Raw genomic sequence first — 16,799 nt, 5'->3', positions numbered from 1 at the left:
ACACACACACACACACACACACACACACACACACACACACAGACATTTGCTAGGCTGCCTGCTTTGGTTCCCTTGAGGAAGTCTGCCAGAGGCTTTAGTGATTGTTCCCACATTCCAAATGACGAAACAGAAACCGATGTTAAGGACCCTCCATTCACCTCTCTCTGCGCTGTGGTCCTCTCTGCGCTGTGGTCCTGTTTGGACCATGAACGTAGCCTCTCGGGTTGCTTGGCCTTTTATACATCTGTGCTGTGCCTCAACCTTAAATGTAAAGTCCTTATGTTATTCTTCCTGATAATCCCAACTCTGGAGCACAAGACTCTAGGACCATTAGTACAAGTGTGTCTAGAACATCAAGTCACGGACAGGTTAGTCTGAAGGCCACACAGCTGTATATGCTGCTAGGATCAGTTCCCACAGATGAGTGACCTCATAGCAGGTGCTCCCAAAACACACCTGGTGGCACCAGTCCCCAGTGTGCTGGCCATGATATGGAACACCAAGATAGCCGTGTCTCTCTCACTGTTCGTGGACATCTTTGTCTGACAAAAGCCCCGAGATGAAGTTCAATGCATGCAGGGAACCTCCCAGATTCGCATGGAGCACCTGAGTATTTTCAGTGCTGGGTACCAGATGGCTCTGGAGCCAAGTGTCCTGCCTGAAGGCCTGCTTCCTACTGAGTCTGGCTCACGAAGCCTTCACGGAGATCTGTCTGTTCTTCCTTGAACCTGCTTTGGGCTTCTGAGCTGATTTTACAGGGTCCAGATATCTATTCCATCTGAGTCTCTGCCCTTGCCTTCTTTTGGAAGTCCAGCGATCATCAGTAGCCCTCTTTTAATGTAAGAAAGCAGCTTAACAGGGTTATAGCGGTTCTTCTGAAGGACACGAAGGCCCTGGTGCTCTTTAGTTATTCCTGGAATAATATGTCTCTGTGGCCAGAACACTGTGCTCAGGCACAGCCTCTGCCTGGCGAGGTTCGTGCTGGGCTGTGGCAATCACTGGCAAGGTGCCTGTGGCCACAGCCCAGGCCCACCCTTGCCTCTGCATTGCTTCCCCTAGTCGCCCAGAAGAGCCTTCCACCTGGAGCGGCTACATGGGAAAGATGTTCATGGCAGCTACCAACTACCTCCCCGCCCAGGTGTCGGACATGATGAACCAGGACAGGGCTTTCGCCACAGGACGCCTGAACTTCTCTGGGCAGAAGAACATTTGCACCCTGTCCACGTATGTACAGTGCCACCAGACTCACAGATGTATGTTCCCAGGACACAGAGTCCCTAAGTGTATGAAAAACAAAAAACAAACAAAACAAAAAGATGGGGCTAGGAAGATTGCTCAGTGGTTAGAGTCCTCCTTGCTCATGCAGAGAACCAGGGGTCAGTCAGCACACACGTCTGGTGGCTCACTGCTGTCTATAACTCCAGTTCTGGAAGGGTCAGGGGTGCATGATGCCCTCTTCTGGTCTCTGCATGAACGTGGTACACATATAGACAGGCAGGTACACACACACATACTAGCCAAGGAAGGGAAGGCAAGTGGAATCTGTCTGCTAGTTTGAATGTGGATTCTCAGGGGCAGCTGGAAGTTGGCGTGTGAATACCAACCCTTGGTCCTAATGACAGTGCCTTATAAACAAATCCCCGTTTACTTAAGATGAAATGATGGCGTTCCAATTCCATAGCCTATGGGGATGACAGGTATCTTATATTCATAAGCTTGGGGCATTTGTTAAAGAAATCACACACACACACACACACACACACACACACAGGGCATGGTGGTGCTCACCTGTAATCCCAGCACTCAGGAGACCTAGGCAGGGATTCGAAAGTTCAGTGCCAGGCCAGAATATGCATCAAGACTCTGTCTCAAAAGACCACAAAAAGAATCATTTTAGGGACCAGGAAGATGATTCAGACAGGAGAATGCTTACCACAGAGGCAAAAAGAGTCTGGGGCTCAAAAGAATCGTGGGCAGAGCCTGAGAAACTACATGTCAGGCTGGCCTCTGGCTTCCTTCCGCATACAGGCCCACCTGCATACGTGTGAGCCCACACGTTTACAAGCCTAGCTAGCAAAGATGTTGAGCCAGCTGTTCTCTTCCTCTTCCCATCACCATTGAAGGCAGATGTGTAATGCAGAGACCACATCCCATCTAGGGACACCAGTAAGCTGGCAGCAGCCTTTCATAGGTACTGGTGTCTACTTACATTACTCTTGTCCCATCCCATACAAAACCCAAAAATAATCTTGAAAGTAAATGACCAGATCAGAATGTAAAGGCAGTCCCAACTCTGGATCACCGGGCAGAGTGAGAAACTCTGGTTTTAAAGGCAGAAGCCCTGAAGACGGGGAATGGAGCGTTGCTGACTCCAGATCTGTGGCAATCCATCGCTTCTCTCTCAGGATCCAGAAGCTGCCACGGCTGCTAGTGGCCTCCTCGGACGGACACCTTTACATCTACAACTTGGACCCCCAGGATGGAGGAGAGTGCGTCTTAATCAAAACCCACAGGTGAGGATTCTAATTGTCTAACAGCTGTTCAGGGACAGGTGTGCAGCGCTGTCTCTGCAGGGGACAGCGGCCTGCTCCAGTGTTGTGGCTACAGTCCTACCTCCTCCTAGAAGTCTCCGTGCCATGCCCCCAGCAGGCTTTTTTGCTTCAGGTCAGGCTCACTGTCAGGTATCCTTACTTCGATGTTTTCTTTGGGACAGTCCCAGACAGATGACATAACACCCCACATGGGATGTTCCCCTGCTCAGCCTGGCCTCCTACCACAGCCCTTAAGAACACAGTAGATAGTCAAAAAGTGTTCACAGAATAAGATTTAAAAACTTCTAAAATTCTGTATGCACGTTACTCACGGACTCATTAGCATGTCATTAGCATGGGCTTATTAGCATGACCTCATTAGCATGTCTTAACCTTCTTGCCTCAATACAGCAGAGGAGCAGAGGGCTGTAAGCACTGGACATGTTGAAGGTGCCTGGCTGACCCACTTGGGTACATGCTGGTCATATAGTGTACTGGCAGGTCTGTGATTTACTCTCAAACGGCAAAGCACGGGTCTCCTCGCCCTTCTCCTGGGAAGGTGTCCTGGGGAATGTACTGACTTCTTCTATTCTTCCTCTCCCTAACTACTGCACGTAGCTTGCTTAGCTCAGGAACAACAGAAGAGAACAAAGAAAATGACCTCAGACCTTCCTTACCTCCGTCTTATGCCGCAACTGTAGCAAGGCCCAGCACGTCCGCAGCCTCCACGGTACCAGGTGAGGCCGGGTCCCTAATACTGAAGGATATAGCTCAAAAAAGGGTTGGCTCCTTCCTCCTTCCCTCCCTCCCTCCCTCCCTCCTTCCTTCCTTCCTTCCTTCCTTCCTTTCAATAGTGTCTCACTATGTATTCCAGGCTGGCCTCAAACTCACAAAGATCCACCTGCCTCTCCTCCCGGTGCTGGGATTAAAGGCGTGAAATAAACAAGTAGCCAGTGACCCTTTACTTCTTGAAGCATTCCAAAGAGCTGGGGTTTCCGACAGGAGGTGGCTGAGACCTGTCTGTCTCTCGGGGCTCAGGGACTGGACTGTGAGGATTTAGACTCACTTCTCTTTGGGAGGCAACGTGCAGCCATCCTCCCGTGCTCTTTGGTCCTGTCCCTCCAGCACCTGCCATGAGGTGCCTCCTGATTCATTTCTCACTCCTGCCTCCAGGATACTCTGAGGACGGCGGGGCACTCCGAGGAGAGGTTATTCCGGAACACGAGTTTGCAACGGGACCAGTGTGTCTTGACGATGAGAATGAGTTTCCCCCTGTGAGCATTCGGAATGCTTAGCAGAGTTACCCCATCTGTACGCCTGGGAGGAAGCTTTGTCTCCCACAAGAGGCCAAGTCACTGCCCTGTGCTGTGCGCTAACTCCTAACTGCTAATCCTCTTTACAGCCAGAGCCTGGGGCACCCACTCTGCAGTTTCAGATCCTGCAGGCTAGCCTATTGGTGTGGTGCTTGAGGCCTGACAGCATTACCATAACCAAATACTAACCTGGGGAGTGTGGATGGCTCAGAGACCTCTAGACTCCTTGCCTCTGCCTCTATATGCACACTACCTTAGCTCCTTGTGAGTCAGAGTTTCTGCCTGTCTGGCTTTCCGAAACGCCTTAAGAATGCTTTTGTAGAATGCTGCCTGTTACTTGTTATGATGAGTTAATGGGGCTAGGTCTTGTCTGGGACTCTGAGCTGGCTGCAGGAACTGTCATGCACCCTGCCTGCAGCTCTGGTACCGTACTCTTGATCCTCTCCCGCAGCTACAGGCACCTACCAGGAAACCACATGTATAAAGCCAGGGTGGGTGGCAGGAGCTCACCTGGAGGCCTTCAGCAAGGCATCCTGCTTCAGTGTGCCAGCTGGGAGAGATGCCAGGGGTGCTGAGCACTGGGCTGGGCTTCCGTTAACGGCTGGAGGAAAGATTCTTTCCTTCAGCACTGGGGGACCATCAGGGCCCCCTTAGCTCTCATCCGTATCTCCAGTGGAGCAGTGTGTGCGCCCCTTATGTATTTCAGTCAGGAAACGTCCCGGTGGCTCGGGGTGTGACTCAATTGGTAGAATGCTTGCCTGGCACACGTGAAGCCCTAGGTTCAGTTCCCGGCAGCACTTAAAATTGAGCGTAGTGGTACACACCTGTAATTCCAGTACTTGGAAGCAAAAGTATCAGATATTCAGGGTACAGAGTGAGTTCAAGGCCAGACTGAGTTATATGATGCCTTGTCTCAAAAAAAAAAAAAAAGAAATCCCAGATAGTCAACTTGAGCTCATTTCAGATGGATGGAATAGAAAGGAGTGGTCCTGAGGGCTCTGAGGTTGGTGAGGCTTCTTTTTGTGTGAACAGGAGGCGTTTGTAACTTCTATACTGGCTTTTGTAGATTGCAGTTTGAAATTAACATTTTTGGACTTTCGTAGGCAACCTGCCAAATACATTGCAAGCAAGTGACAGTTATGTATTAATGGTGCAAAGAAGTAGTTCTTTTAAAAAAAATCTGATTATACATTTTAAGACAGCCATTGGCCCACTGCCTAACAGTTGTTCCTCAGTCAGCGTGCCTTTGGGCTCCCGTGATGCTTTCTAGAACTACAGGGAGTTTGTCCTCTGAAAGTCGGTTGTTTAACTATTTAACTGGCATTACATCTTCCAGGAGCCTGAGCACTCTCGGTCAGACTGTGAGGACAAACATGGCCAGAGTGTCCTGTTCTGTGACGGTCAGATGTTCACTCAGTTTTGCTTTAGCAATTTTGGTAAAACCCTGAGGCTGCTACAGAAGACTGATACATCACAAATTTAGTTAGGGTCTTCAGTGTAGACAGAACAGACCTTGCAACCTCCGTGTTTACAGAATTAGAGTAATTTGAACATCAGCAGGTAGGAGGTAGGCCCCTGTTAGAGAAAACTCGTATAAAATAATAACCCCGCGAGAGGCATTTTCCTTGAGGGGAGGAGACTCGGAGAGGCTTAATTTAAGAACTAGTGTTGACGGGTGTGGATTAGCGATGGTGTGTTTGCCTAGCGTGTAAGAGGCTCTGAGTTCCATGCTCAGCGCCCCCCCCCATCCAAAAATACTAACGTTTAAATGTGCCTCGAGGCAAGCTCACCAAGACATGAAAGCCAGGGTACAAACCAGCTGTCCTGAGTCCCTCTCTTTAAGAGCAAATTTGTGAAAGTTGACTTAAGCTGCACTTAGAATTCTTGTCTGGGCTAGAGGTGTGGCTAGCTCAGTAGGCAATGGGCACCGGGTTCCAGCCCCAGCCTCAAAAAAAAAAAAATTTTTTGTGCCCAAGAAATTCACCCTGCCAGTTAAGTGTTGGTCACTGGACAATTCCTAGAGTTGTTGGAGTCCAGTTAGGGTGGGATAGCCTCTGGGTGCCACAGGTGCTAAGTGTTATATGGTGGCTGCCAGGCCCAGCCTGTCCCACAGGCCCAGCCTGTCCCACAGCCTGCAGGTAGATGGGGAGGAGGAGCCGATGTTCAGACCGAGGTCCTGGGTCAGCAGCAGGCAGGTTTCTCTGTCTCAGGCCCAAGGACCAGAGGCAAGAGTGATGCTGGCTGCTGTTGAGTGCAGCCATCTCAGGTCTCTGTAGCGTAAATGTTCAGCTGGGCTTGCTAGGAAAGCCCCCTTCTGCCTTTATTCTGAAGTGTATGCCTCTTGCAAATATTTCCCCAGAAACCATATCTTCATTCACAGTTTTTTAAAAAGCCTGTAAGACTACAAAAGGATCTTGAGAGTCTCGGCTTAGCCAAAATCACTTCCCTTTCAGATAGGAATATCAGGCTCACTGGTAGAGTCTGCCTCTGGGCCTCTGGGCCTCTGGGCCTCTGGGCCTCTGGGCCTCTGGGCCTCTGGGCCTCTGGGCCTCTGGGCCTCTGGGCTCTGCCTTAAGCCCAGGAGTCATCGCTAGTTTTCTTTATAAAGTAGACTACCACTGCCCTCCTAACACCACTCTCCTCTCTGGGATTGACTTCGCCTCAAGACCAGTGAGAGCAAAGCAAGCTCCTCATCTCTGGTCCCCTGGGAAGAGGCTTTGAGGAGGGCCAGCAGCTTCTGCTTCCATTGCGAGCCAGCCTGCAATCTGTGTACTCTGTGGCACTAATGTTAACATTGTGAGCGAGAGAACGGCCAATTGGACCAAGAGCATATGCTGGCTTTCCGTGTTCTCTCTAGAGTCGTTTAGTTTACAAATAAGATGAGACTTTTTTTTATGCACACACGCATCCGAGCACACACGTGCACACACCCAGTCTGTAAACAGTATTGTTGGGATCTGTGCTACAGTTACATACACCTTCATGAGATGGGTGGATTTTCCCATGGCCATGTGTAAGGGTCAGTCTGTGGTCATACATAAAAATCCCAAAGGTCCAGCCTCCCCTGCTGACACACCTAGTGCTGACCCCTGAGTAACCCAGCCTGCCTCCCTGAAGCCTCTCCCGAGAAGAGTAAGGCCATATTCTGTTTTGATTTTGGTAGATAATCTTGTGCCGTGGAAGTCAGAAGAGCAAAACGAAGCAGTCCTGACAAGAAGCCTACCTCATAAGTCAGGAAAACCCCTGTCAGGTGGTTTTGGAGAGAACAAGGAAGAAACGGAGAGCAATCAGTGCTGTGGGCAGAGAGGGGAGGGAGGCAGGAATCCTGGGCACCTCACTGCCTGAGCCATAGACCATGGTTAGCCCCTACCCAAGCCCCTCAGCCTTGGCTGCTAGCGGGCAAGGGGAACGCTGGAGTCACACCATGCTATTTAAAAGACCTTCAAACCACAGTGTAAATGCTAGCTAACCATATTGGTATATAACCGGAATTTTATATTAAAAAGGGCATCCTTGTCAAATGTATGCTGTGTAAAAAAAAAAAAATAATGTATGTAGTGGGAAACCTCTTAGAAGTGTGTTCCGTGTATATTGCAGACATATAGAGAGAAAGACTATTTTAGCCAGGCCAAGTATTTTTGCAGTGATTGGAATAAATCGTTTATTACCTTGGACTCCCATTCAGGACACTAATTAAATAAAATCATGGCAAAGCATTTGCGAGTTGTTTACATTTTTATTTTATTTTTTAGAAGTTTTAGAGGCTGGGAAGAAATCCCAAACCTTTTTTTTTTTTAAAGGTTATGTTTTAATATATGAGTGTTTTACGTACAGGTATGTATACCATGTGCATGCCTGGCATTCTAAAATGCCAGAGAAAAGTATGAGGTACAACTGGAGTTATAGATAGTTTAAGCTACCATGTAGGTGCTGGGAACTGAACAGGTCAAGCTTTTAACCAGCAGACCACCACTTCAGCCCCAAACTCTTAACATTTTTAAACATTTTTATAATATACCCATTTGACATTAACAAGAGGGAAAGATCATGAGTTCTGCTCCAAGGCCTGGGACGACTTCACTTTGGTTTAGCTGTGCTTGCTCAGGGTATCTCAAAGGAATCAGGTAACAGTATAGGCTCCCAGGTCCCTCCCCTCCAGAATCTGCATTTTGCAAGATCCCCAGGAATTTGTATGCACATTGAAGAGGGCCAAGCTCTACGTACCAGATAAGAAGTTTATGTTGAAATGGCTACTGAAACAGGGCACGAGATAGAAACTAAAATACTGAGGTTCTGCCTGATGTCAGGGAAACACGTGCGGCTTCATGTATTATGTTAACCTTCAAAATCAACTTGTAATTGAGATTTAAGTCACTGCCCAACCTTAAAACCTAGGGCTTGGACCTAGGCAGTGACTCCATAGACCCCTAGTGCTTAACTGTACCTGTGTCCACTGTACCAGTGCTTAGTGCTTCTCAAGCCTGCATGCAGAGAAGACAGTCCACACAGAGAGAGCTAACGCTGTAGCTTCCTAACCAAATGCTGCAACTTCCTTTCTAAAATAGACGTCCATGACTAAACTGAAGTTTGGAAGTAAACCTACCTGCCTAAAATTTCCAGATAGTGCTTTTCATGGGGGATAAAAAAATGACCTGTCAGACCGGTTGGCAACGGCAGGTAATTTGATAAGGGTTACAGCAAGGGGTCACTGAAGGATCCTGAGTGTAGTCTGCTCGGGAGCTGTTGTCATCAGCAATGTCTTGGAGGACATCTGCAAGAACCCTGGTGACCTCCGGCAGCACCTCCTGGTACTCGGGGCTTCCCCTCTGTAGAGGTACACCCTCAGCGATGTCATCTTCTAGGTTGAAAATGAGAGGGGAGACGTGGCACTGCTCAGGACCCACACTCCCGTCACAAGCTTTGGCTCCACCTACGGGAAAGATGACCAAAAATGTGAAACCCAACCTTCACCCTGAGCTGCAGAGGAGGACAGACATCTGTGGTTGATTACACGTTAAAGGAACCAAGCCTAGGAATTCAAATGGCTGCTCTCTCTGCCAAATAAATGCCCTTGAGATTGTAGTCTGTCTTTCCAGTGATGATCATCTGTCCAGGGAGATGAGATCTGGCCCCTTGGACTTGCCTTCAGAACCAGTGAACATCTGTTCAAATACCATGTATCTCTGGCCTTTGAGAGCAAAACTTGTGGTGGTTGTTGTCTTGGTTTTTTGGTGGTTGTTTGTTTTGTAATTGGTACACATATGAAAGTCAGAAGACAACTTTCTGGAGTCTTCTACCACTGAGAGTTCAAGTTGTCAAACCACTAAGCCATCTTGCTGGCCCCTCCAGTAAGATATTTTTGAATACTGATTTCTCCAATGGCAACTGTTGAACTTGGTGGCTGTCAAGGTTAATTTCCCTGAAGATGATGCTGTTACAGAGGTTAAGAATCTGGTTATTATGCCAGTCCGAAAGAGGAGCGCTACAAGCACCTGGAGCATTTCTCACTTTTAAAGACAATATTTATTTATTTTTAGGTATACAGAGGTTTTGCCCAAGTATAAACACCCTGTGCATGCAGTGCACATGGAGGCCAGAAGAGGGCATCTAATTCCCTGGAACTGGAGTTACAGATGGTTGTGAGTCACTGTTTAGGTGCTGGGAACCCAGCCTGGGTCCTCTGGAAGAACAGCAAGTGCTCTTAACTGATAAGCCATCTCTCCAGCACCTGGCACTGTGTCTTAATGATTCCAGTGATTTTTCTCCTTCCTTTTTCTATGCAAAAAGTAGTTAGGGTGTCTAACAGAAATCTATGCAATTAAGTAATAGTTTGCTTCTGGGCATCTTGGTGGTAAAACATTAATGAGATAGAAACATCAATTGCTTGGGAGAAGGAGAGATCTTTCCCTGAACAGATGTCAGAGAAATCTTTCCAGTGGCCCTTCCGATAGGGAACCCTATATCATGGGCTTATACCCTCATTTGAGTAGAAGGGTAGGGTATGGTTTTGCTATATATCCTAGGCTGGCTTCAAGCTCTTTATCCTCCTGCCTCAGCCTCTCAAGTGCCAAGATGACAGGTGTGCACAGCCTTGCCCAATCTGATGACATTCTTACAACAAACAAACCAACCGATTAGAGGGCTCCAGCTGTGGTGTCTTCTCACCACAAGATGACAGCACAATGCCACAGCTCAACTCAGCAAAGACAAATCTAAAGGGACCGAAGTCAGCACTCCAGGGACACAGCTTTCTCGTTCAATATGAATGGAAATGAAACTAGAACTCTCAAGAAGAATGAGTGTATCCCATAGCCCTCTGACAGATCAAAGTCTCCAGCAGGGGTTTCCTCCCCTGGAAGACACTCATTTCAGCAAGGATAAGGAATTACAATCTTTGTCTAGAGTTGACAAAAATTTGACTCCAGCACCAGCAAGGAACACTTGAAGTGACACAAGCTTCGACAGTCAAGGAAAAGTTGGGGGTGACTCTCATAAAAATTAAGTAATCTATTGAGTAAGGAAATATCCCAGCATTTGGGAGCCAGAGGCAAGAAGATCTGTGAGTTCGAGGCCAGCCCAGAGCTACATAGTGAACCTGCCTTTAAATATATATTATCCAAGGTGGGACCTAGTGGAGCATGCCTGGAATCCAGAGGTAGAGACATGAAGATAAGGAGTTCGAGACCAGCCTTGGCTACAAAATCAATTGAGGCTATCCTGAGGTACATGAGACTTCATCTTAAAAAGAATTTTAAAAATACAAACACGAGGCACAGAAGGGATGTGGCTCACCACATAGAAATACTTGGCACATAGACCATAAAAAACAGAGTCAAAACCCACACAACTAATGGTACAAAGTGGTCCACTGGTGTCTACATGTATACCACAATACACACATACCTGCAAATATACATCATACACAGTCATGCAAATAAACATACATCATACACAGTCATGCAAATAAATATACATCATACACAGTCGTGCAAATAAATATCCACCACACACAATCATAATAAGTTTCGCTCAAGGAAACAGTACAGTGGTGTCCTTTGAACTACCATCCTCTAGCTAGCAAAATGAACTCTAGGCAACCTATTGTAGCAAATCAATAAAAAAGCGCTGTAGTGGAATAATCAAGACAGGCAAAGACTGGAAGGGACCTGACCCTGCAAAGAAAGCCACACTGCATGGGACCTGGTCCCAGGTTTCCCTACCCTGGAGATGCTGCAACCAGCAGTGTGGAACAGGCAGAATTCCTGAGGAAAGCTGAGGTGGCTTAAGGTGTCAGAGTTTAAGGTCACCACAAATGATGAAAACTGACAGGTGAAGTCCTACGAGGAAGACTGCCACAGAGCACCAGCCTGGAAACCTTCATATGAACTCCTGCGAATCCTTGGCTGACCCTTGAAAGAGTCCCCAGAGAGAGCCCAGCTGGAAGACCAAAATAGGCACTTTGGTGGCGGCCTGCCACAACGAAAACGTTGTGAGTACTGTTAGATGAGAAGAACGAGCCAGGCAGCGTGGGACAAGCCTGTAATCCAACACCTAAGATACAGACCGAGAGTTCCAGGCCACCCTGGCCTTGTAGTTCAAGACTAACCCAGAATACAAAATGAGACTCTCTTTCAAGAGAGAGAAAAAAAATAGATATGAAACAGCAAAACAAACCCTAAATTGCCCTTATTCACTACTGACATGCCCCCTCCCCCAAAGCTCAGGTGAGGAACAGAAATCAGGACCTGAGGGTTAGGGACTTTTCTAAACTAAGGGACAAAATCTGATAGGCAAAAATACTAAGGACACAGAATAAACCCTTCTTCCCAAGTTCAAGAGAATGAACTGTAATGGACTTCCCATGAAGCTCAGAAGTCACTCCCCTGTACTTCACCAACAAGGCCCAGGAGGCTTCCAGCTGCCACTATGGCCCAAAAGCAGCATGGAAGCCACTACCCTTACATTAGCAGAAAGAAAACTCGACGTACTGAAAACGGAACAGGTTGTCAATCTCTCTTCATCATCGGGACTAGAGACTCGAGTCCAGCAGAAAGCATTGTACCACTAAGCTGCATCTTTAACTGGACACCTTCTACTTTTGTAAATTTAAGCTCCAGGAGCTCAGGCAGGTCCCATAGTAAACTCCATAGTAAAATTCCACGGTTTTGGGAGCAGGAGAGGAAGACTAACATTTTAAACTACAACAGTGGTGGGTGCTAGAGAGATGGCTGAGTGGTTAAGAGCCCATGTTGCTCATGCAAAGACTTAAGTTCAGTTCCCAGCACCCATTAATTTCCAAGCTCCTACACTGGGTGGCTCACAACTGCCTGAAACTCCCTTTCCACGGGGACCTGACAGCTCTGGTTTCCATGGGTACCTGTGTTCTTACACACAGAGATACACAAACATACAATTTAAAATAGTAAAAGTAAATATTTAGCAAGTACAACAGTGGGAACTGGAGAGGTGGCTCAGAGTTAAGTTGTACTCTTACCAAAAAGTCAGGTACAAAAGTTAACCCCAAACGGCTCCAAGACCTAAACTCAAGACATAAAAAACCCTTAGAAGAAAACATGGCAATATTTTTACAACACTGGAAATGACAAATAGTTTCACAGACAAATTCAACTGGGAAAGAAGTGGACCAATCTTAGGAAGCCCTTTAGAGAAAACAGAGACTTCTCCCTAACTCATTTCATGTGACTGGCAAACTGGACACATACTTTACAAGAATGGAAATTATGAGCAAAATCTTAGCAAATCAAATCCGATAATATATGTGTGTAGATTATATATAAATAGATACACTAATATATGAGTGTACATATGTATATATGCATACATATATACATACATGCACACATACGCACATGTGTGTGCATATACACACACACACACACACATAATACCATGACTGAATGGGTTTGTTTAGGAATGTGTGTGTATGTGTATATTTTATATATGTATGTATACACAATATCATGACTGAGTGGGTTCCTTTAGGAATGTGTATTATTATGTGTGTGTGTGTGTGTGTGTGTGTGTGTATACTATGACTGAGTGGGTTCATTTAGGAATATATAGTTGGCATAACAACTGGAAACCGGTCAATGTTAATTGTACTCTCTAGCTTTTTGTTGCTGTGACAAAATGCTTGAGGTCAACAACTCAATGAGGAAAGATTTACATTGGCTCCTGCGTTCAGAGGTTTTGCCTGGTTCTTGGGGTTTTGCAAGGCCAAAAGCACCAAAGGAAAGGAAAGCTGATTACCTTAAAATGGACAGGAAGCAGAGAGAGAGGAGAGAGGAGAGAGAGAGAGAGAGAGAGAGAGAGAGAGAGAGAGAGAGAGAGAGAGAATACACCCTTTAAGGGTGCACCCACAATGATCTTCCTCTGAACTGGCCTGCATCCTAAGAGCCTACTGTGCAGCAAACCCACCAATGGGTTAATACACAGGTGACATTAGCATTTTCATGACCTCAGCAGCATCCAAAAATCCCACTCTTACAGAGGAAGACATTTAGTTGGGGCTGGCTCACAGCTGCAGAGGCTTAGTCCATTATCATCATGGCAGGAAGCATGGCCGTGTCCAGGCAGACATGGTGCCAGAGAAGGAACTGATCTGCAGGCAGCAGAAGGGGGATTATGTTCCACACCGGGCAGAGCTCGAGCATAGGAGACCACAAAGTCCACTCCCTAAGTGACACACTCCCTCCAACAAGGCCACACCTCCTAAGAGCGCCACTCCCTATGAGGAAAGCATTCACACACATGAGTGTACAGAGGCCTTTCCTATTCAAACCACCAGAGTGTGGAAGGCCGCCAGTAAGCCCAACACTCAGGAGTCAGACACAGGGCATCTCCAGAGCAAGCTGGCCAGGCCAGCAAAGTCAGTGAGGTCTGGGTTCAAATGAGTAATCCTGCCTCGATGTGTCGGAGAGAGAGTAACCACGGAAGATGCCTGATAGCAAAGCCTCTGGCCTTCATAAGTGTGTACTTGTGCACGTGCACCACATGAACTCACACACACACATATACACATACATACACACACTGAAAAAAAAAGGAAAAAAAAGAGAGATGATTTTTGAAAGAGGGGAGGGAAGGAAACCAGTGAGGTTACCCAGTTCTAGGCCACAGACCAAAAGACTGGTTGTCTGTCAAAGCCGCTCCAGTTCATGACCAAAACATCATCTCCCCGTCACAGAAAAACATATTGTCCTCTCTCCTAACGGAGGGGATGCCTATTCATCTGCCTTTCCCAAATGCAGTTCTAATAATTAGGAAGCCGTTTTTAAACCGTGTAGGGAGGACACAGAACACGGTGGCACCTTACCCTGTCAGGCAATTTTCCTCAAGTGTAGTGGGAGCCCAGTGCTTCACTCCCTACCCTGGTCTCCTTGGGGTTTGAGATTTTAGTTTCTGTCTGACTGCAATCACTCTATACAGCACTATTACTTCATGGTAAGGTTTATGATTCCAGTATTGTGGTGCCAAGGGCTCTCTGGCAGGGTTCTCCCTGCATGAAATCACTTCAGCCTGGAGGGCCCACGCCTCTTAGATAATGTAATGTAAGGATTCTGATCCCCGAGCTTTCCCTCGGAGACCACAGCAAAGAGCTGAGCGCTTTGTTTGAGGTTTAGGAACCAAAGAGTCTTGTAGCATTTCTAAGGTCCCTGGAGCTGTGAACTCAGAGGGCTTGTTCTAGTATTGCAACCACATCTCATGCTCAGGAAATCAATTGTGTGTGTGTCTGTCTGTCTGTCTGTCTGTCTTAACTATATAACTCTTTGAAAATCTCCAACATGAAGTAACAAGCCAACTGAAAATCTCCATTTTGTCCTAGCCAGGACTCAATGTGTTTTGTTTTGTTTTGTTTCCTTTTGTTTTTCATTGATTAACTTCAAAATATTAGTGCTCCAACTAAGCGCAAAATAATGGGACAAGCATTTCAAGATAATGAAGAGTTTAATTTAAATTTTATTAGTGTGCAAGCATGTACGCATTTGTGGATGTGTGTGTGTGTGTGCGTGTTTACCCTGGTGGTAAATACTTTTACCCACTATAATAGTTTTATCAGTTTGACACAAACTAGAGTCATTTGGAAAGAGGTAACATCAATTGGAAAAAAAAAAAGTCTCCGTAGGATCCGCCTCTTGGCAAGTCTGTGGGGGTATTTTCTTGATTAATGATTGATATTCCAGGGGCCATCCACCACAGGTGATACCACTCCTGGGCAGATGGTCCTGGGTGACATAAGAAAGCAAACGGAGCAAGGCACCGAGAGTAAGCCAGTAAGCCAGTAAGCCATGTCCTCTGCCTCAGTTCCAACCCTGGTCTGCCTCCCCTCGGTGATGGACCGTAACCTGGGATGTACAAACCAATTTATCCTTTTTCTCTCCAGGTTGCTTTTGGTCATGGTTTTTCATCACAGTGACAGAAAGCAAACAAGAATGGCCACCAGGCCACCTCACCAGCCCCAGTATGTCATTTCTAAAATACATTCTTAGTTTTTAAGTCTCAGTCACTGAGTGAACCAAGGAGGGGAGAGACTTCTGTGGGTCTGCTATGTAGACCTTTAAGATCTGCCTTCCGAAACATTTTATTGCTAAGTAAATGACACCTTCGAAGGTCTCTGAGCTCCTGTTTCATCAGCAGTCAAACCGGCATCTAAAACCTAACTTGGAGCCAAATATTTTCTCTGTGGACAGTGTGAAGAAGAAGAGTCTTGGGCCATGAGCCTGCTGCAGGAAGGCCTCATTTCCATTTTGGTGGGTCCAGAATGCCTTTGCTAGCCCTCCAGCCAAGCTTAAGGTTGGGTGGCAAAGTCACAGGTGAAGGATGTGAGCCCCTCAAAGAAGACAGCCATACTCTCTTGGGAACCCACGAGGTATGCACACGGGAGTTAGGGTGAAAGGTCCCACTTACCAGTAACGTAGAAGGCCTTGAAATGGTCGAGGCGGACCGTCTGCAGAGCACCATACTGTCCAGCAGCCCCACTGTTGGGGTGGAACAGCACCTGAGAAAGAGAGCGGAGAGCATGGCCTGTGTATCAGAAAACCTCGCTAGGCCATCAAGATGGCGCTGAGGGAAAACATGTTCCATGCACAAGCCTGGCAATCTGAGCTTGACTCCAGGAACCCACATAAAAAGCCTTAGTTGGTGTGTGGCTGTAAGCTCAGATTTCCTACTGCAAGAGAGGAGGCAGAGCGAGAATCCATTAAAAGCTCAGTTAGGGCCAACTGCATACACAGCATAGCATCAGAAACGGCACGGGAGACCCCACCTCAACAAAGTGGAAGGTCAGAACCGAGTTGACGGTGACCTCCACATGCAGATGTGGGGACATTTGCTACTTACATACCTATCTATATACACCTCCCTGATACATGCACTACATACGTACCTGCGTACACGTGAAAGAAAATCATGCTAAGTGTCATGGTCTACTTCATCCCTAATGTCCCTTACCCACACTCCTAAGTACCCTCTAACAAGCACAGGCCTGTAGCTGATGCTGGCCTACTCCTGGGAGCCACTGTGAAATGGTCCTGAAGAAGGGTGAGCTACAACTCTGTGGGGCTGCGAGATCTCACTGGGTAAGTCAGTCAGATCATGGGCCCGATGGTTCTGGAACCTGCAGGGGTTTGAGTATCAGTGGCTTTTAATTCAACAAATTAAAAAAATTCCAACACAGCCACAGCAGCACTTTAATCAACTCTCGGGCCCTTCTCTCAGAGTGTCTTGTGGCTAACCAGGTCATACACCCAGAAGTCCTACCTGCACCTGCCCCTCAGTTGCAGAAAGCAAACCTGGCAACAAAGATGGCTTCCATATATTCTGAGGCTTGCAATGAAGTCACCTGAAGGTCTCCATAAAAACTGACTTCTTACACCTCCAGTAGACATTCTCTCTCTCTCTCTCTCTCTCTCTCTCTCTCTCTCTCTCTCTCTCT

At 47.0% G+C, this 16,799-nt stretch overlaps 2 protein-coding genes across 2 annotated transcripts in view; one reads left to right on the top strand and one right to left on the bottom strand.

The window, feature by feature from the left end:
• The window catches only part of Wipi1 (WD repeat domain, phosphoinositide interacting 1), a 38,153-nt gene extending 30,593 nt beyond the window's left edge, over window positions 1-7,560 (top strand). The window contains exons 9-13 of the mRNA XM_028761240.1: window positions 1,060-1,224; window positions 2,406-2,513; window positions 3,150-3,268; window positions 3,705-3,805; window positions 7,008-7,560. Of these exons, the coding sequence (XP_028617073.1) occupies window positions 1,060-1,224; window positions 2,406-2,513; window positions 3,150-3,268; window positions 3,705-3,805; window positions 7,008-7,055 (541 nt within the window). The 3' untranslated portion in view covers window positions 7,056-7,560. The remainder of the gene's footprint in view (window positions 1-1,059; window positions 1,225-2,405; window positions 2,514-3,149; window positions 3,269-3,704; window positions 3,806-7,007) is intronic.
• Window positions 7,561-16,799, bottom strand: part of Arsg (arylsulfatase G) — an 86,747-nt gene continuing 77,508 nt past the window's right edge. The window contains exons 11-12 of the mRNA XM_028761239.1: window positions 15,773-15,863; window positions 7,561-8,774 (exon numbers count right to left, since the gene is read on the bottom strand). Coding sequence (XP_028617072.1) covers window positions 8,500-8,774; window positions 15,773-15,863 — 366 coding nt within the window. The 3' untranslated portion in view covers window positions 7,561-8,499. The remainder of the gene's footprint in view (window positions 8,775-15,772; window positions 15,864-16,799) is intronic.

The sequence above is a fragment of the Grammomys surdaster genome, unplaced genomic scaffold (assembly GCF_004785775.1).
Source record: "Grammomys surdaster isolate TR1022 unplaced genomic scaffold, NIH_TR_1.0 126906, whole genome shotgun sequence".
Classification (NCBI taxonomy): Eukaryota; Metazoa; Chordata; class Mammalia; order Rodentia; family Muridae; genus Grammomys; species Grammomys surdaster.
Note: the sequence above shows the minus strand (reverse complement) of the source record. Positions and strands in the feature narration are given on the sequence as shown.